The sequence below is a fragment of the Poecilia reticulata genome, linkage group LG12 (genome assembly GCF_000633615.1).
Source record: "Poecilia reticulata strain Guanapo linkage group LG12, Guppy_female_1.0+MT, whole genome shotgun sequence".
NCBI classification, from domain to species: domain Eukaryota; kingdom Metazoa; phylum Chordata; class Actinopteri; order Cyprinodontiformes; family Poeciliidae; genus Poecilia; species Poecilia reticulata.
Window position 1 is genome coordinate 16131391 of NC_024342.1, and position 21553 is coordinate 16152943.

The 21553-nt window shown below is 43.9% G+C and overlaps 1 protein-coding gene across 2 annotated transcripts; it reads left to right on the forward strand.

The window, feature by feature from the left end:
* The first annotated feature begins 41 nt into the window (after positions 1-41).
* On the forward strand, positions 42-19914 carry setd1ba (SET domain containing 1B, histone lysine methyltransferase a). Of its 2 annotated transcripts, none has more exons than XM_008424178.1 (18): positions 42-2359; positions 4571-4722; positions 4946-5044; positions 5733-6003; positions 6811-6932; positions 7315-8394; positions 10962-11705; positions 12170-12343; positions 12545-12638; positions 13034-13254; positions 13347-13419; positions 13507-13902; positions 14357-15595; positions 16790-16956; positions 17034-17159; positions 17271-17390; positions 17685-17822; positions 17916-19914. In XM_008424178.1, exons 2-18 carry the CDS (start codon positions 4585-4587, stop codon positions 18087-18089), a joined length of 5376 nt encoding a protein of 1791 aa, XP_008422400.1. In that variant the 5' UTR covers positions 42-2359; positions 4571-4584; the 3' UTR covers positions 18090-19914. The 2 variants fall into 2 exon arrangements, with proteins under 2 accessions (XP_008422400.1, XP_008422397.1); XM_008424175.1 differs by lacking the exon at positions 42-2359 and adding an exon at positions 4252-4340.
* The last annotated feature ends 1639 nt before the right edge of the window (positions 19915-21553 follow it).

Here is a 21553-nt window from a genome sequence, read left to right on the forward strand (position 1 = left end):
TTACTTAACATGAAGGCATTTCAGCTGAAACTGAGGTAGGCTGTAAAGTCAAATTTGAAGATTTATGTTAGAAGACAGCTAGTAGAAGAAGCTATCCCTTTAGAATGACAGGTTATAAATGTGTATTATTTGAAAAAGGTATTTTAAGCATTTTATAAATGATGATTTGTACATTATTAATTCAACAATGACAGCCTGTATCTGAAATAATGTTCCCTGCACATGTGTAATTTATTATATTTGGACGATGCAATCCTTTCAAGTATGGGCCTGAAAATCTTTTATAAAACATAAAATAGCACAAAACTCCAAAATGAGTGTACAGTCTTTATTTAAACGTCAGAAACATACAACTAGTAAGACTTCAAGAAAAACTGCAGAGTATAACAAAAACAAATGATTAAAAGTTACAAAAAATAAACCTACATACAACACCATCAATAGGAAAATTACAAGTCACTAGTAACAGCGTTGGATCAATAAAACTGTAAAGCTTTCAGTACATGTTCAGTACAATCTGGCAGCTTTAAGAGCAAATCATTGTCCCTATAAGGCTCCATTTCAAGCTGAGGGGAAAAAAACCCTGTCTAATAAACAATAAAACGTGCTTGTATGACTTACAGGGTGAAACTCGAAGCTTCACATATGCGTAAAAAGGTGGTCTGTAAATGTGTCCTAGAATGTCCACACGCACACAGCCCTTTATCAATAAACAGAGAACAATTCTTGAAATATTTGTCGCCGAGCAGAGAGAGAGAAAGAGAGAGAGGGTGAGACAGCTGTCCTGCGGAAAAGAGGCCAATCCCCTGTGTGGAATATTCCAGTCTGTCAGCGGTAAACTGAGCGGCGCTGCCGAACGGGGACTTTTTTTCTCCCTGCTTTTTTCTGTAAAATACAAGGCTATAAATACCTTCACTGGTGGGTTTCGACACAAAACTGTCCACTAAAGTGACATTTTCACTGCTCCGAACACAAAACTATTAAATAAATGCGCAGTTAACAGGCCTCTGAACCACAGCCGGGTTTTTGTGCCCTGCTATTTATCTTGCAGGCAACTCCATCGCATTGAAAAAGGCAACATTAACCTTGAAATGCACCTGGAGACCCCCCTCCGTTGCGCAAGCGAATCCAGACCCTCCCACCTATAATTTAACTCTTTCCCCGAAGTTAACTGTAAGAACCCTTTCTTATTTGTTTCCACTATCTGGTCTGCGGCGCTTTAAACTCGCCGTGCTGGTCGCTCGCTGATCCGCCGGATTCTGCCTTGAAGCACCCTTCACCTAGATACAACACAAACAGGGACTTGCCGCAGCGGATTCCCGTTGACCTTATATGGCAGTGTGTGTGGGGGTTGTTGTTGCAAAGCTCTCGCGCTCTCATGGCAACCATCCAGTTCTCGGATTACAAGTCAGCCTAGCAACTGCCAGCCTGAATACGCTTTTATGATCAAAGTTTCACCCCCTCTCACGGAGAGTCCACCATTTATTCTCTCTTTTTTTTTGTTTAACTAAACAGCATTTGGACGATAACCACATTCGTTACAGTCGTCTCATTTGGTTCTTAGTGCCGAAAACATAGAAGGAAGTGTTCCGACGAAAAAAATAAGGGCGCTTTCCAGAGCCTCACCCAGTTATGGCGCAGCAACATTTCACAGCACAGTGCTCCTTTTGTCTGTTAAGAAGCCATTTTGAGACAAGAGAACTGAGCAAGAGCAGTCTCCTGACCACCAAAAGGTTTATTTGGATGTAAGAAATCAGTAGAAAAACACAAGATTTCCTCCCCATAAGATTGATTTTTGCTCGTTTAAGACTTGGATTACATATTTTGAATATCAACTGTAAGTTTGCTGTATCATTAAAAATGTGAGCTACAGCAGTTTTTCCTATAATCGTTTTGTCAAGTTTTAAACGTCTGTGGCTAATATGTTCACGTATAAGCAATTAAAAAATTAGGTTAAATAGCTAAAAAAAAAAAATCCGTTACCTTATTAAAACATTTCCATGTAGGTTTAAATGATGTAGCTCAGTTAGAAATGTCGAAAATGGACGAGGTTATACTCGACTGCAATCCTGTCTTGAGGAGAAGAGATGGTTTTGCATATTGCCCACACAGATGATGCTTGAAGATGCATTTTCGCTGGCTGTCAGATGGGGTATGCTTGTCAGTGATGAGAGGGAGGAAAAAAAAAGACTTTTTGAAAAGAGGTCTAACTGTCGTGCTAATGGAATTCCTTCCTTTTCAGGAGACGCATTCCCACCCCCCTATTAAAGCCATTATTAGAGGATCCGAAGATGGGGCTGAAAACATCCCTCCTGTCCCTGCGTTTAGGCCTGTTAACTGCATTCACCAAAGTGTTGAGGTAAATATTTTCACAATGAGAAAGTTTTCCCTCCATCGGTTTCCTATTAGGTTTTGGATTGTTTGTGATTTAAATATTACAAGAAATATTTTTGTAAAAAGGACTACCTGAATATGCTTGTCTTAGATATTTAGATATACCCTTGAGGCAAGGTCAAACCAGCGTTTACACTTTGGACGTGTTTGGCTCTGAAATGGCGAGTGGACGACTCTAACCTAAACGTGGTTCTGGTTGTTTCCACCGTTCCAGGGCAGGGTGCAAGACGAGCCATGTTGCTGTTTTGAGAGGAAGAATGTTGACAATTAATAAACAAAGCAAATAATTATTAGCACAATACATTTTTGTGAAAAGATATGTTATTTATGGCCTGCTTTGGACAAGTTGCACTTAAACACGTACAGAAACCAATGTGAGCATATGAAACTGAAAAAATAGCTTTAATAATAGTTACTGCATGCCTCACAATTGACATTGTTAAACAATCAAAAATGTCACATTATATAAAAAGAATTAAAACTTACTTATTGCTACTCACTTCCTACAAGGCCATAAAAAGAATAGTAACATTTGTCACTTGAACTGTTTTCATGTCTAATTTAACATCTCCAATCACTTAAAACAGTTTATTCACATTTGGTTTTTCACTTAACAAATATAAATATTATATGGGTGTGCCATGACCTAGTTAAGACAAAGATGGATTCCAAGCAAAAGAAAAAAAAGGTTGAAAATGTCACAGGGTATTACATCCAGTAGCTACATTCTCTTCCAATCTTCCCAATCCTTTAAAAGGAGCAAACATACGTTTTATCATAGTCCGTAAAGAGATGAGGAAACCAAGTGTAAAGATCCCTTTTGGAACAAAGGAAACCCATATAGGCCATTGAGTCCTGTTTTAAGGAAAATGGCTGCCGAGAGAGCGCACTCAGCCCCCTCTCCCTGCTCTCTCTGTTGAAGGACTCCTGAGCCGTTGCCTCTAATAGCAGGCAGTTCCACCACTGCCGGGCTCTGATTGGCCCGCCGAGCTGCCGCTGTTAACCAGCCAATTGCCCGAGCACTGCAAAACAACAGGCAATGTCAAACAAAACCCAGTTTGCTCGACAACACGCTCTTCGTTGAAACAAAAAAAAAGAAGAAAGCTAAAGATAAGGAAATACCAGTGAATTTTGAATAGTTTGATGACTATAATAAGTCAGGCATTGCTGTTTGTTCTAGTTCGTCCGTTATGTATCAACTGCCAGAAAGAAACGAAACCAGCCGCTGCATTCCAATAGTCACAAACGTTAAAGAAACTATAGAAACCAGCTGCTAACTAACCAAATTTCCCTTTTAAGTCGTATTAATTTGATTTAAATGCAACATAAGTAGCCAACTGGAGTCTCTGGAAGCACTTGGGTTTCATTTTTCTATTTTAAAATATGCAGCGACACGTCTGTATAGCATAGAGCTCCTACCCGAATCAGCTTTATTAGCTTTCAGAAGCAGTTAAGAAGATATTGCCCTCCGAGTTTAGCTTGTTTGCCGTTTAAGTCAACGCAATCAGCAGATTCAACACTGTTACTCAGTGATTTAAGAGAACGAGACTATCACTTGAGCTCAGATTCCCATATGTTTTGGGTGTATTGGTGCTATTGTTCCTCGTGTTTATCCAAGATGATTTTTTAGCTGAGTTTACGATGGAAATGGAAGCAACTTTGTGGCGAAAGTGCGATGCTCGCAAGGGGTGGGCAAGCCTAGCGGTGTATTGTGGGAGAGACAGCAGCTAGAGAGAGCAGAGGCACACACACACACACAATATGTGCTGGCTCTCGCCGAAAAGGAGGCAGTATTCTTCAAGCGAAATCATGTAATGTAAACGGAGAAAGCAAGGCGATTTCATCTTTTTGTGTATTTAAAAAAAAACACTCGATCGGACGAACCATGTCCAAGCCAGCGGAGAGGAACAGATTGAACGAAGACCATGGGAGAAAGCAGAGTTCAAGTAAGCTTGTTCTTTTTTCCCCTCTTTCTCCAGCTTTACTAATGCCTGTTTTTCCGTAAGTGGGATATACGCTACATCCAATTTTCGTTTCCCCTCATTGCCGGAGTCATGCATGTGTAGCGTTGGGCTGTTTTAAAGTGTTTGGAAGGCTGGTTGGTCGGGAGACTGTTTAGCCCTGGCTCCCGATAACGCTAGCTCTCCTCTCTCCCTGTCGCTGGCTGCCGTTTCAGGTTTGGCGAACGGCATGGACAGTCATCCCGTCTGCGGCTCGGCGGAGAAGCGGAATCACCACTGGAGAAGTTACAAGTTGATCATCGACCCGGCTCTCAAGAAGGGATCCCACAAACTCTATCGCTACGATGGGCAGACTTTCAGCATGCCCGTAAGTGCCGCCGTTGATGCTGCCAAAAGGCTACAATAGTAACCGAGGAGCCGACCTCCATGATGCCGTTACTATGTGGCTGTTTTGCCGTGGCATATTCAACATCCAAGAACACCTGTTTCACCAAGCAACAATTCCGATTTTTTTGCACGACTACTTTGCAACAAGTTAATACTGTGTGAACCTGGCTAACAGGATCGTGTCCCATCCTTATCTCCAACAGAACCCAGGGATACCGCCGGTGGACCTGGTCCGTGACCCGAGGATCGGACGTCTCTGGACAAAGTACAAAGAGACAGACCTACCTGTGCCTAAATTCAAGGTATCTACCATCGGAGTGGGATGCCACATTGCTGCTTGAGGAAAACAGTTGCTGTCAGGAGTTGCAGACACACCCCCCTCTCTGTCATCTTTGGGTCTTGGAGTTAAAGTATGCACCGGTCAGGCATAACATTATGATCCCGCCTGAAACTGGGATGTACTTTGTTTTCTGACAACTTTCTGTCTGAATCAGCATTCATTCTTCAGCAATTTGAGTTGGATTGGACCCCCACGAACCAGACCCTGCTCACTAGGGCATCGCTTTTACTTCTTTGGACGACTGCAGACCAGAAACGCCACAAGAGCTGCCGTTTTGGAGATGCTTTGATCCAGTTGTAAAACTTACTCCGGTTCTTCTGATTGTCCATTTTTCCTGGATCTAACACATCAGCCCCAAAGATAAAATGTTCTCTTGCTGTCTAATATAGCCCACATGCTTAACAGGTGTCATGATGAAGAGTTAATTATTGTCTTTCATGTCACCTGTCTGGGGTCATAGTGTTATGCCTGATTATTGTATATCAATGTGTGGATACACTATTTCATATATGGATTTAAGTGCTGTAAGGAATTTATTGCAGCTTTTTTTTTTTTTATCCTTATCTAGCCTGATAGAAATGACCTCACATAGTGCAACATTAAACTTTGACGGCCCTTCTCACCTCAACTCCCTGTCATTCCTCTCCCAGATCGATGAATTTTATGTGGGCCCCGTGCCTCCAAAGGAGGTGACGTTCGCCAGGCTGAACGACAACATCAGGGAGGGATTTCTCACGGACATGTGCAAAAAGTTTGGAGATATCGAGGAGGTCGAGATCCTGTACAACCCGAAGAATAAGAAGCACCTGGGAATAGCTAAAGTTGTTTTTGAGAGCGTGAAATCCGCCAAGGTTGCTGTTCAGTCACTGCACAACACGTCCGTGATGGGAAACATTATCCACGTGGAGTTGGACCCGAAAGGTAAACAGTGATTCATTCATTCAAAAGCCTCTGCAGGGTTGCGTTTATGCAGAGCCGGATCGGTTATAAGATGCATGAACATGGATTTGAAAAGATTAGTTTTACATGTTTGTTTTGAATGTTCACAACGACAGAAGTCACGTGTTTACATTTACGTGCGTTGCTTGGTTACACGGGCGTAATTGAATTTCATTGAAAATGAGCCCGGTCCCATAAGCCCAGAGCTGGGGGTGCTGCGTACTCCCACTGAGCATAATTTTAGACCTGAAAACAAACAATACCAATCTGTCAGAGTCTTATGCACCTCTGTTGATTTCAATTGATGTGTATTTTAAAAAAATGAGAAATATATATACTTTTTTACACTTAATAAATCTATTCAAAATTCCAAATGTCTTTCAAAATCAGTATCTGAAGTGCATTTTGCTATAGTGCATGTTGGCATATTTTTTCTTACTATTTGTATCTATACGGACTTAATTCAGCAATTTTTTAAGTGAACTTTGAACTGTTTTCATTAATTAAAAAAAAACTAAGCATGCACTTTTTAAAAGCCAAGATTATTGTATGCATTGATTCGTATGTGCACTATTTATATCTTTAGATTGCCATAACAATCAATATTCATTTATTTGAAAGCATTTAACACTTTGATAATGCGTTCTTTGATTTTGCTACTGTTCAGTTTTATTGATCAACTATTACAGACATAAGTATTACCAGTTAAAATTTCTGATCACTTTTTATTGGCCGCCCTGCTGCTTTCTAAGTCTTGCATCAGACCGGCTCATTTTAACTGTCCTGCAGGTGAGAATCGCCTCAGGTACTTTCAGCTCCTGATGAATGGCAGCTACACACCGCGGACGCTGCCTGTTGGCGGAGAGGAAAACAGGGAAGTTTCCCCTCGGAGTCTTGCAGAGGCATTACTGGTAAAAAAAAAAAAGAAGAAGACATTTTTAGCAAAGTGTTTTATAGAATGTTGTCCTGATGATTGTTTCTATATGATCAATTTGGTGTTGTTTAATGATCATTTTAACAGTATTGTTATTTTGTAAAATCCAAGCCTGAAGAGAGATGTTATCTTGACCTTTGACTCTGGTTTGAACTCTCAAAGCTGTAAAAAAAAAAAAGCACTTTGACCTTGTAATAAGATATTTCCTGAGCTCCTGAGTCTAGAGACCTACAGAGTTTTAGATCTTCTCTTCACTGAAATGTTGCTATGTTCATATAATCACTTTTTTTCTTCTAATTGCTATAAGTTTTTCCCAATATAACTTATTTTAATGTCTTTTTTTTTTTTTTTTTTTTAAGGCCTGTGAACCCATTCGCAGGTTGTCAGAGAGCAGCATGTCTATAGGAGGAGTGCTGCCACCCAGCAGCTCCACCACTCCCCTCAGCCTGGAGACGGGTTACTCCAGTATAAGGCAGGACACCCCCCAGTCCCAGGGAACCCCTCACACCCCTCGCCAGCCGGGTACGCCCTTCTCTCAGGACTCCAGTTACTCCAGCCGGCAGTCCACGCCTGCGTATCAGTCGAGCCGTCCCGAGAGCTCTGGAGGCTACAAGTCCCGCAGGCACGAGAGCAAGTTCCAGGACGCGTACAACCGCCGGCCGGAGAGGCCTCAGTACCGCAGCAACATGTATCGGAATACACCGTCTGATCAAGCTTCCTTCAAGCAGCACCAGCTGACGCCGCCTGAACCTCCACCTTCAACCCCTTCCTTCAACTACACAGCGCCTCTTCCCGCTACACCCAACTTTAAGTCCGCATTCTCGCCCTACCAAGCCGCTTTGCCGCCTGCGTTCCCCCCGTCAGAGTCGCCGTACCATCACCCGGCTCAAAGGGAGGGCGAGTACCTCCGACCGCCGCAGCCGCCTCCGACGGCCCCGACGGACGTCTTGCCCGTAAAGGAAAGGCCGGAGACGCCTCCAATCCCGGAGCCGCCGCCGGAACCGGTTCCCCAACCCGCCACTCCTCCCCCTCAAACGCCAGAGCGCTGCCCGTCGCCCGGCTCCCCAGCACTGGATCCGGAACGCAACAGCCTGGACTCGCGTATTGAGATGCTCCTCAAGGAAAAAAGGACAAAGCTGCTGCCGTTTCTGGAGGAGCGGGATTCGGACAACGAGGTGCGAATGGAAGGTAGCCCCATTTCATCCTCGTCCTCACAGCTGTCCCCGATCCCACCCTTCGCGGGCGGCCAGCAGAACTCTCGGCCGTCCAGCACGGGCTTGGAGGACATCAGCCCGACCCCGCTGCCGGACTCCGACGACGAAGTGCCGATTCCCGGAACCGCTTCGCTGATCAAGAGAATCGGCTCTCCCGTCAACGAAAAGATGGGAAAGGGCGACGTCAAAGACGGAGGCCACAGTCCCACTGAGAAAATGGACCCGGTAAGACGCAGACACGGGGTGTGTGACACAAACCACAAGAGTTTTGCAAAAACTGGCACGCAGGTGGCAGCAGCAGCAAGCCACACTTATTAAGTCTTGACTGGGTGATAGCGCGAGGCTGGCGTTGATGTATGCAGGTGTGAATGACAGTTAAACAGGGACACAGGAAGTCAGGTCTAGTTTCAGTGTGAGATTGTAGTAGTAAAGACTTTGTGTCACTGTTTTTGTTCTGCCCTGCGTCGGAAATTCTGGTTTCTCAACAACTGCTGTCAAGACAGGCGTCTTTGAAATAAGCAACAGCCTAAATTGAATTGCAAGTTTAGATTCCTAACTTAAAAATAGCTTCACAATTATTAAGCTTGGCTCACACTCTGACCAGCGAGGCTACATTTCTGAACTATACTATCTCTTAAAAGGGAGAAACTCGAGCCGCGTTGCAGTTAAGAGAACAAAGCGTCTCGTTTCCTCTTTCTAACACTCGCTGCACTTGCTCACAGGGAGGAAAACACAGTTTTGGCTGTTGGCCCCATTCAGCTTCACACTTCCTGGTTGTAGCAGAGACTTACAGTCGGGATTACGTCTCTGCTCTCATATTTCAACTTATCACAAAGCAAACAGTGCAAACAGGTCATTTGGATAACAACGCCATTCCCCTGACAAGTTTAGTCAGCTTGCTTCCACAACAGCAGCCGCTTGTGACGGATTGTTTTTGCATAAATGCGTAAAATACTTTACTTTTTTTTTTTTTTTTGTATACAGTTGCTCAATCTGACACTGAAACACACAGAATGTCCAACCTTAAAACTTGGGTAAATTTTATTGTGAGAGAGTCGCCAGTAGTACATTTATTGCCGCCGACACATTAAATACTTCATGCAACCCCCTTATTGTCCAAAGAGACGGCGCTTTGTTTTCCACTATAACATTTCACAAGCTTGGAACCTATAGACAGGAATCTTTGACCCTTCTTTGCACAATCTGCCTAGATCACCCAGAGTCCGAGGTCCTCTCTCCTGCTCTCGTCTCTTCAGCTCCAGAGCTTTTCTATACGGACTGAAACGATCACAGGGAATGTTGATTTTTGTCTGGTTCACCTTTTTTTCTTTTGGTTAATTTGTCCTCATGTTTTGGATCATTAGCCTTTTAACAGACCAAATGATGACCCGGTGTCAGTTTTCCAGTAGAGACTGCGATAGCTGTGTTTCTCAATCATTTCAGAGTTAATGCACTCTGACAAGTTTCCCTGCTCCACAGCATCACAGATCCTCCACCATGCTGAACGCTGGGCATGAGAGTCTTTTTTTCCCACATTTATTATTTTGTCACGCCACACTTGTTTTTTCTGAAAAACAAAACATAGTTCCACATAACCAGATGAGTGCATGGCCCTGAAATAACCAGTGGTTGTTATAAAGATGTGGTCACCTCAGGATACCACCTCTTGTTGCAGCTCTCTAAAAGTTAGCTTCAGAGATTTCCTCTTGCATCATTCTGACAATTTTGCCACAAGTGAGTTTTATTAAAACTCTTTTTCTGTTGGATTTTTCAACATTTTCAGTGCAAGATTATTCTGCTGCAGTAAATGAACAGATTAGGGATTTTTATGAGTCTTCACCAGAGCTGCCAATATATTTTTCTTCATTTGTATTTTGTTATTACAGTTTTCTGTAGTTTGTCCACTGTCGTGCTCTAATAAAAGAGGCAATCAGCTCTGCTTGGAGCCATGCTGACCAAAGCCACAGGTCAGCTGTGTTTGACTGTGCTAATGGGTATACAAAACTTTGAACTCAGATTAGAGCTGGAATTATTTATAGCTGCCATTCTGAAAGATTCACTAGTTCAGCTCTGATTTAAATGTTTCAACCGCATCAGCTTCATTAGTCCTGACCGGTTTTGATATAAAATAGTTTAGTAGTAATAACTATTATTTTAGGAATCGATTTTATCACTTATTCTGACGATTAATCGATTAAAAGGATGAAAAGAAATTGGCATATAACGGGATGAAAAGAAATTGGCATATAACGCAGATTTTTCTTTTATTTAACAATATTAGAAATAATTTTAAAGATACATTTTTAAAAATTAATTAATTTTTAAAGAAGAAAATAAACATTTTATTGTTTAAATGCAATAATAAAGCATTATTTGGTTAATTTGAACCGAGTAAAGCTAAAACTGCACCACTTCAGGAGTTTTTGGTAAAACATACTGACAGACAAAGTTGTTTTTATCATAAAAATGTATATAATTTTTGCAGTTCTGACTTAATTGCTGCTCTGAATATGGTATTTTTTCAGCAAATATATATATATTTTTGAGTTTCCAGATAACGATTACAAAATTTTAATAATTGATTCATCACGATTAATCCGATTAATCATTTCATCTCTATTTAGTAGTGTGTTTAAAACCTCTCTCTCTAAACTAAAAGTTCTCTGGATTACCAATCTAATGCTGTTGTTTGAAGACTGCGATCTCGTTTGCTCAGAGAACGCAGAGGCAGAAAAAGGCTGACGACCGCACAGACATCGGCTTTTGACGCTTTTTGTCCCCTTCTCGCCAAGGCTCATCAGTCATCGGGAGAAGACATGGAAATCTCCGACGACGAGATGCCGGGAGCAACCAGCGGGGAATGCGCTAAGGGCATCGTGGTGAATTCGGCCGTGTCGCCCATGCACACCATGTCCATGCACCCAGCCAGCTACCACGCCATGCAGCATCAAGCCGGCTTCGCCATCGCCCCTCAGCACCTGGACCCTCACTCCAATATGCTGGGGCACCCCGCTCACCTGCGCGGCCACCATGGCGTGCCTCCCCACATGATCCCGCCCATCGGCCACTATCATCAGGACGTGATCCAGATGATGGGGCTCATGAACTGCGTGCCGTGGGAGCGGTGGAACACGATGCACATATCCTTCCAGATGCAGCAGCAGATGCTGAGCCGCATGACTCAAACCAGGGGGCCGTACTCTTATCCGCTCTTCATGGACGGCAGCACCTCGGGGCAGTTTGGCGGGCTCTACCCGCCGTTTTCACTGGACGCCGCTGCTCCGGCGTGCAGCACCGGGGTGCCAGGGCAGCAGTGGCACCATCCCAGTATACCACAGTTCAACCCCACGGTTCCTCCGCCGGGGTACGAGACGAAAAAGGAGGACCCCCATAAAGCCACCGTCGACGGCGTGCTGCTGGTCATCGTCAAGGAGCTGAAGGCCATCATGAAGAGGGACCTCAACCGCAAAATGGTGGAGGTGGTGGCTTTCAGGGCATTCGACGAGTGGTGGGATAAGAAGGAGCATTCGGCAAAGGTAAAATACGAACTTCCTGAAATGTATGTGTTTGCGCCTCAATCTGAAAATAGATAAAACGCTAAACCAGCTACACCAACGCTGGGAGCCGTCATTCCCATTTGAATCATCGGTTCTTTGTGGCAGATAATGACCTTTCTGTGAAGTTGCTGCAGATTTGCCTCCCTGCGGTCCGGCTCTCATAAACTCAGCCAGTAGTTTTGAATTAATTGCCCGGCTGCTGTCAGCGGAACAACAGGCAGAAATGATGCATCTGCTGTGACGTTCACTATGTTTTTATGAATGCAAATCCCCTCGAAATCATGTTTGATTTATGTCAACCAAATCAACAGCTTTCCCTTCTTTGGAAACTCCTGTTTATGAGAGTTTCATGTGTCTCCTTGGTTTATTTCTTAAAGTAGATTAGATTAAAAAAAAAGTAGATTTTATTTCTAGAAACCAAAACCCCTTTTCATTTTCTGCAGACATCTCTGACTCCAGTAAAAGACGCAGAGAGCAAAGAAGAAGAGCGGCCCAAACCCAAAGAGACGATGGGTTCCAGTCTGCTGGAGAACTGGAACAAAGGAGAAGGGCTCGGCTACGAAGGAATTGGTCTGGGGATGGGTTTGCGAGGAGCCATCCGCTTGCCGTCCTTCAAGGTGGCAAACTTTCCAGAGCTGCTTTTTGTGTAAATTAGACTTGATAGTTTTGCGGTCGAGTTATACACGACGCCACGTTCACCTCCCCTTGTCATGTGACCTACGGCCATCCCATAAGATGCTTGTTTGGTCATATAATGTTATGTTTTGTAATTTTATGTTTTAAAGTATCAATGAAAACATTTCAACTCTTTAACTCAGGTAAAAAGGAAGGATCCACCTGATACAGCAACGGGAGGAGAGAGCAAACGAGCCCGACCGGCCACCCCAGCAGACGACGAACTGGAGGATGAAGGTAATAATCCACGAACTTTGATGTAATTCATCAGGATTTATGGAAGGAAAATGATACATTTTCAAATTTCTTTACAAATAAATTTCTGTCCCCTCATATTTAATGCCTTTAAAAATAGTATAAGTGTGTAAAATGTTGTAATAGTTTGCCTTGTAGAATACCTTCACAGAAGCTCTTTTTTAAAATTTCTTTTGTTTTCATCTCCTTATTGTGGTGCTGAAAAAGTTTGAAAAGTGCTTCAACTTTGCTATAGGAAATGTGTGCAAACCCTTTGCCCTTCTACTTCCTTCCTTCCAAACAAAATACGTTAAAGTGTGCAGCTGAGACATGAGATGAATGGTGTGAAAACTCTTCCGAAGCCCCCCAACACAGTTTTGGTGACAAATGTCTTCCAGAGAGAGAGAGAGACGCAGCTGAGCTCCCGTCAGACGACTCCAAAGTGGCCGGCGACGGCCCCTCGGCCAAGCGGCGGCCCTCGCGACCGCTCGAGCTGGACAGCGAGGGAGAGGAGGAGATGGACACCTCGGAGAAGGAGGAGGAGGAAGAGTTGTTGTCCGACGCCGTCGACGAGGAGCGCGATGAGGACAAGGCTCCAGACAGGCTGTCTTCAGCCAAAGTGAGTCTCGTCAAAAAAAAAAAGGATGCAGGTAAACGACACGACGATGATGATGATGATGATGATAATGATGATGTCTAATGACCTCGTAGGAGAGTGCCGACGACGAAGATAAAGATGGAGACTCATCCAGTGAGAGCGGATCGTCAGACTCGTCCGACGACGGTATGTCAGATTCCTAAAAGAAACATCTGTTGTGGGTTTGATTGCGTTTTTTTCCTGTTATCGACTGTTTTGCGTCGTCACTCGCAGAAGCGGACAGCTCGGCTTCCTCCAAGGCCAGCTCCGACTCCTCGGCCGAAAGCTCCGACTCGTCAGGAGAAAGCTCCGACTCCGAGTACGAGATGAGCTCGGAGGAGGAGGAGACTGAGGAAGACGTGAAAGCGGTCACAGAGAAGGTGGACGGAAAAGGGGCCGAGACCACATCGTCTTCCTCCTCGTCCTCATCCTCGTCATCCGATGAGGAGGAGGAGAACAGGGAGCAAGACGTCAAACCAGCGACTCCTCCCACCGTCCAAGTGCGGGAGTTTAAGGAGGAGCAAAGAGAGGAAGAGGAGCGGGGCGGCAAGTTCAAACGCAGACCTCCCAGTCCTCCCGAAGAGGAGACCCCCGAGGAGCCGAAGCCACCGGCGCACCAGGGGATCAGAGGTGAGTGAGGGTCCACACCGAGCTCCTCGTGCAGAACCTGCAAGGTTCCTACTGTGCAACATCTGGAAACAGAACGGAAACATCTGGAATACAATTTCAGTTTGTTTCATTTCTGGATAAGAGTGAGGAAAATGAGAGAATGGAAATATATATTGGCTTCCTTCCTTTCTTCCTACTCACTCACTCATTCACACGTTATTACTTCCTTTTTGTCCTTCCTTCCTTGTCATTACTGTCATTACTTCCCTTCTTGGGTATTTAAAACCCGTTCACTCCCAGAGCCCCCAGCCAGCAGTGCTGCTGCCACCGGTGCAGGGGGCTTCAGGGATGAATTAAATCCTGACAGAATCTCTCAGAAATTCAATGAAAATTTTACTGTTTTAATAGTTTTAAGTTGATCATCATTGAACTCAAATTGTAAAATGTTCTAAAATGTTTTTTTTTTTTTTAATAGTCAAAGAGGAGAAAGTCTGTGTTGATGTCAAGCTTGAACCTCAGGACCACGTAGCAGGCCTCCGGCCCCCGACCCCCACCGGCGCCCTCCCTGACGGCGACCAGGAGGTCAAACCCAAAGGTAAAGCAGAGCCTGAGGAAGTGCCCTGCACCCCGACTCAGTTACCTCCCTCCCATCCTGTCGCACCTGCCCCGAAATCCGTCTCCACGTCCTCCATGCACCTCCCTCTCCCCCCTCACCCTGCCATAGAGAGTCGCTCCCTGCTCCACCCGCCCCCCGGACCCTTGCCCGAGTTCCCTCAGCGACCGCGGCTCCCCACGGACGAGGACATCCCTCGCACGCCGGGCCGGGACCTGATGGAGCGCGCCCGCTGTCTGGGGAAATCCCAGAGCACTGACACGATCCCCAACACGCCGGGCAGCGACGCCCCTCTGACAGGCAGCAGCTTGATGCTCAGCTCACCTCACATCCCCGGGAGCCCCTTCTCCTACCCGTCCCAGTCCCCCGTCCTCAGTGCTGGCGTCCCTCGAACTCCCGGTAGAGACTTAACCTTCACGCCTGTCTTCCCCGAACCTGCAGCCCTGACGCTGAACAGGAAGAGCTTTGACGAGCGGCCCGTTTTCAAGGAGCCGCCGATCAGTGCTCCTCCGTCACTGGCAGCAGGAACCGATCACTCGGCCGTCGCGCCTGAAGATCTGCCGACCGGCGTCTCGGGCGACATCCCCGTGATGTCCGACGCCACCGCCTCCAAGAAGAAACCGGGGCGGCCCAAAATCAAAAAGGCCGCCGCCCCATCCGCCGGCGACGACTTTTCATCCGAGTCCACGGACGCGCCCCAGGCGTCGCCTCTGGAGAGCGTCTCCCTAACGACGGTCCGATCTCCCAAACACACCAGCCTGGACTTCCGGGAAAGAGACGTGGAGCCGCAGACGCTGCTGCCCGCTGAAGACGGCTTCCCCGCATACGACGAGGAGCCGCCCCCCGTCACCAAGCCGGCTCGCAAGACGCGGCGCTGCTGGGAGGAGCTGCTGCTGGACAGCCTGTCCCCGGTCACCACGCCGCCGCGCGCCTACTTCAAGCCACGCTCCGACTTCGAGGAGATGACCATCCTGTACGACATCTGGAACGAAGGCATCGACGAGGAGGACATCCGGCTTCTGCAGATCACGTACGACAAGATGCTCCAGCAGGACAACGGCAACGACTGGCTCAACGACACGCTTTGGGTCAACCATCCTTATATCCTTTACTGCTGCTGCTGGTTAGATCAATCAGAACCTCTTGGTTTACAATCTGAATCTTTGCGTGAATCAAAGAGCAGCTCCCCCTGCTGGTTAAACAGGGTCCGCACAGTTGCTTGACATCTTTGAAAGTTCTTGACTTCTGTATACTGTAAGGCAGCAACTAATAATTATTTTAGCAAAAGATTATGACGATTTATCGGATTAAAACATTTCACGTTCTGCATATTTTTCTCTCAACCACTTGAGCAAATAAATACATTTATTCCTTTCTAAATAAGAAAGTAAACACTTTATTGCCTAAAATGCAAAAGTAGCAAAAGATAAATCTGTAACTAAAACATAGTAATAACATTAACTTGTGAAAAGCTCAGCCCTTTCTGCTGGACTGATTAGCAATAGATCGTACGGCTAATATGTTGATTATTTTTTTGACTATCTGATAAATAATTGGATAGCAAAAGGCGCTTGATAGATTTTTTTTGCTTTTTACAGAAGTTGTACCAGGTGACTCTTAAACTGCACTTGAGGAGTTCTGTGAAAAGCTTCTTTTTCTGCAAATGTTTGCAGAAAAAGAAGCTTTTCTTTTTTTTAATCTTGAATGAAAATGTTATTTTTTAAATAGTTTTTTCTTAATCCCTGCTCTCAGTGTGGTGTTCTTTCAGCTGTCGGCCTTTTTCCTACTCTATTGTCCAGTTAACAATCAATCCATTACTAAATCGATGACAATTATTTAAATAATCGATTCATAACGATTAGTCATTTCAGTCATCGCATAAAGTTTGGCAATAAAATGCCTAATGTTTGACTATCTTCCTGCTGTCTGAAGTTAAATCAAACTAAACTTCCTTGTTTTAGGTCAGTTAAACCTAAAATTATTTATATTTGCCAAATGTCGAGAAACTTGGCTAGAAAATGTTTTTCAGAAACATTTCAAAACATGAAATTTTGTTATACGTTAGTCAACTAAGCTGTAGAATATACAATCACAGGCCATTATTAATAACAATAATACATAATATCATAAATAGTGAAACTGTCTTCTTTAGTTTATTTGAATTGTGGTGTTGGAAAGGTTACCTTGAAAATGTTTGAAAAGTGCTTGAAGTTTGCCTTTGCCCTGGTAAAAGCGAGGTGCGTTCTGGAAGTTTTGGGTGATTTTTAAAAAATTTTTTCCTTGACTTCTCTGCACCGACCCACATCCCCGTTGTGAAGAAGAAGAGGAGAGACGACGGCATGCGGGATCACGCCACCGGCTGCGCCCGGAGCGAGGGATACTACAAGATCGACAAGAAGGACAAGGTGAAGTACCTGCAGAGCTCCCGGGTGCAGTCGGAGGAGCCGCCGGTCGACACGCAGGTGGGTGGAGCTTATATATAATTAATGCACACATGTGTGTGTAGCTGGGCGTTAACCTGGACGCTGAACTGTCGCAGGGTATGAGCATCCCCGCACAGGTCCACGCGTCCACCAGAGCCGGCTCAGAGCGCCGGTCAGAGCAGCGGCGGCTGCTCTCCTCTTTCGCATGCGACAGCGACCTGCTCAAGTTCAACCAGCTGAAGGTAACCCAGCCGTTCGGTTCCCACGGAGGAACATTTAGCAAGAACAAAGCTGTTTTGGTACAAACAAAGGATTCTTATTATTCATTGTGCGTTTATTGTCTTTTTTTTTAGTTCCGTAAGAAGAAGATACGATTCTGCAAGTCGCACATCCACGACTGGGGTCTCTTTGCCATGGAGCCCATTGCTGCTGATGAGATGGTGATTGAGTACGTGGGGCAAAACATCCGACAGGTGAGACGCAGTTTGGCTCCGTCTATACCACATATGTCAAAGTCGAGGCCCGAGGGCCACATTCACCAGTTCCTCCAGATTTTTACCTACATTTTTTTCACAAAAATAGTCGAAATCGTTGGGCGTAAGTGATGCTAACTGTGTTTGTCCCACCACACTGCTGCCTCCGCCTTATTTGATGTCAAGTTATATTCTATGACCGATACCGCGAGTAACGAAAGTCAAATTTAATGTCCCAGTTTAATGATGGAAACCTTCACGTTTTTTTTTTGTGTTTTTTTTTGTGGTTGCCAGGTGATCGCCGACATGCGGGAGAAGCGCTACGAGGAGGAGGGCATCGGCAGCAGCTACATGTTCCGCGTGGACCACGACACCATCATCGACGCTACCAAATGTGGCAACTTTGCCCGTTTCATCAACCACAGCTGCAACGTAAGGCAACATCGTCTTCATTTCACCAACACAAACTTAAAAAACAAACATTGTTTTTATGAGCTTTTTTTTTTAATCGTTTATCATTTGCAGCCTAACTGTTATGCTAAAGTCATCACGGTTGAGTCTCAGAAGAAGATCGTGATCTACTCCAGGCAGCCGATCAACGTGAACGAGGAGATCACGTACGACTACAAGTTTCCCATCGAGGACGAGAAGATCCCGTGTCTGTGCGGGGCGGAGAACTGCAGGGGGACGCTCAACTAATGGACCCGCCTCGCAGCGTGAAGCGACCCGGCGCTTCACGCGGGGTCGAGCTAAGCTACCTGACCTGCACTCTTCATACATTAAACTCTAGATTGTTTACGATTCATGGTGCTCTTCAAGTGAAACTGTGTTTGTTATTTTTCTGCCAGTGTGACTTTTTCTCCCCAGTATTTCTGCACGACTCCTGCAGCATCCAATCCCGGCTCGGCTCGGCTCCGCCCGGCTCGGGGCGGGGCTTTTTATTTTACACTTTTCTCCTCTCATTTGTCTCATAAGCTTTACCCCACAACAACCACTTGTGGTACAAGGAAAAACAAACTCACATGTTCAGCTGCTCAGTAACACTTTTAAGATGCCTGAGGTCACTTCGTCTCTGGAGCAGACGAGCGGAAGGCGGAGCGTTCTCTCCGCTTCCTTCCCTGCGCGTAATGAATCAAACTAGACCGAGATACGAATGGTTAAATCTGGAGTATTCAAGCATCTTCCACCTGTCCAGGACGGGTCGTGCTGCTTCCTGTTAGTTTATGCAAAGGTTTAATGATGTTCTGCAAAAATTTGCATTAATCATATTCCTTTATATATATTTTTTCTAACAGTTTGTTTGTTTTTCTAACAGGTATTTTCATGCCTATTTGTTCAGATACACTATGTATGGGTGCGTGTTTTGCATGAATGAATGTCGGTACCTCCTGGTGCAGGAATGTGAGTGCGCTGCCCCCTGCTGGCCGAAAACGGAAAAGAATCTCAACTCGACAGCAACGGGGCTAATCTTGAGTTTTCAGCTCTGGGGTGGGCGGGGAGCAGGGATTCATCATTTTAAGTGCCAAATTAATTAATTAATGTACGACTGTCTCTGTTTAATCATGAGGAAGCTGCTGATGTGTTAACAAGCAACCGCGAGGAACTTTTTCCCCTCTCTTGATGATCATGTTATTGTATTTTTAGTAACATCAATGCGCCTGCGGGCCTCCTCACTGGAGCCTCTCTGTCTTTGTCGTTTATTTAGATGAAAGATAAAATACTAAATGCACTCGAGGGCTCGCGCCTGCGCCCCTCTCCTTCTCAAACCCCGGAAGACCAAGTTAGTTGTCGCTTTTCATTCACTTGGATTAATAATGCAGGTGTCTGTTTGTTTTTTTTGTGTGTGTTTTTTTTCACCTCTGATGTTCATATTGTATATGAGAATCTGTACAGAAGATCTAAAACTTTTTTTTTATCTTCAGAAATGTAACACTTTTAATTTTTTTTTTCTTTTTGTTTTTTAACGAAAGACTGAATATTTAAATATTTTCAGGGATCTGTGTGAAAGGAGCTGATGGTTAAAAGGTTGTTTATTTAAAAGGTCCACTGTGTACAGGAAAAGCTTCCACTTCCCTTTTTGAAAGATTGTTTCTTGTGGAAACGTCTTCGTTTTCTGCCCATTTGCTTTGAGATCCTAAAACGTGTAAGTAGTTTAACTGTGAATACAATATAAATATATAAATATATATATAAATATATATATATATTTTTGTTTCTTGGGATTTGCTACTTGAACACAGCTCGGAAGTGTGTGTATCATAAAGAGGGCGAGCGCTGAGCTGGTCAGCTGGTAGCAGGATATTCAGCTTGTGTCAAGCTCCTTCTGTTATTTTTGGTTTTTTAAATTTTGTTGTAAATTCTATGAAAAGCTCTTTGCAGTGTGGAAAAAAAAAAAAAAAAAAAAGGTGCAGAAACGGCACCGGGAAGAGGACTGAAGTTTCAGCCCGTTTCTCGTGTCTATTTATTATAAGTGTATGAAAAAGAAAAAAATAATGAATAAAAAGATTTTGCATACATCCATAAACAGTGGTTGTTTCTTTATTGCAGCAAGGAGTGCCGCTCTTATAAATTTATAGCATCTTAATGCTGTTCAGAGAGCATAATATAATTTTTAATATGAATCTAAGAAGGGAGAGGACAAACTTCATTGAGTCTGATTTATTTATTTCTGGGTTTTTACAATCTGGGAGAATATTTTAAGTTCAAAACTTTATTTCTTATTCTGTTATCTAAAATAAAATCTTAATTTATGAAGAATAAAGTGCTTCTTATTGATTTATATTTAATCTTGACCCATTATCTCGCAAATGAACTCAAATGGTAAAATGAATCAAGTGGTTTAGTTTTTTTTTTCTATTTTTTATTTTGTTTTAATAAATATTTTAAATAAAATAGGATGGATTTTGTGCCATGTGGGACCATTACCTTTTTTGGTGTGTAGTCCTCCAGTGTTTCCATTGAAAAAATAGAAAATAACCCCACTGTGTTTCTGTTTACTCAAATAATGTGAAAGATTGTTGAACTTTGAAGAATCTGGTGATTTCTGTATGCAGTCCTGTGAATTACTGCCCCATTATAGATAACGAAATTATCTATAACTGATCTATATATTTATTTGTGGACAGAAAATGTCCCTGTTCTTCTGATTTGTTCTCAAAAATCAGGTGGATAAACTTAAGCCTCAAGTAAAACCAGAATGGATGAACGTCAGATTTTGGATCAGAAGAGAGAAAGAAGATTTTAAATATATCTGAATTTTTAGGTATGGATTATGTCTGAAAGTCATAAAATTATCCCACTTGTTCAGAATAACAGTAGCATTAAGCAGGCATGGGAGGGTGTGTGTGTGTGTGTGTGTGTGTGTGTGTGTGTGTGTGTGTGTGTGTGTGTTGACCTGAGGCTGTGGCAGGATGGTGTGACCACAAGCGGAGAGGCAGGGCTGAGCGAAGCAGCATGGGAGCCAAACTCACACCCGTCTCCATCTGCTGAGCTCGAACTGATTGGTCTGAATCATAAAATGCTGCTCTGTGTTCTCAGATTTATTCAACAAATCCCACATTACGAGCCAGAAGTCACTACAGTGTCATCATAAAGTTTGGACAAAAATAGTCTGAAAATGATTCTCAGAAAAGATGGAAGTAAATATTATCATATAGGTTGAAAGTAGAGCATTGTTTACAAAGTTTTAGGATATTCTCTCATCATGACGAAGTTTTTCTGATCTCCTAACTTGTTTTATTCTGTTTGTATGAAGTTACCTGAAGCTGCTCAGGACTCTAGTATTTGTCTGATTTATATTAGAAAAAATAGTAGAGTAATAGTTTAGTCTCTTTATTTCCTTTTAATTAAAACCTGGCATATTTTTCAGTATATTTATCAAATCAAACCAAAGAGTGTGAAACAAACTGACTGAATAATCTCTGGCTCTCTTTCATTTAATTGGCTGCATTGCCTTTAGCTCCTCTCCTGATTGGCTTGTTCCCCATGTGTGTCCATGTAAATTACATTTTGTTTTCCGAGTCCTTTCCACAGTCGCCACATCCTTGCTCATTTCCTTAGATGGAAACTATTTTATCCAGGTAGCAGAATGAAATGAAAACTACTGCAACACAAGAACGTTATTTTGTATATACTAGGCCTGCTGAAACATTTCAAGGTCAAAC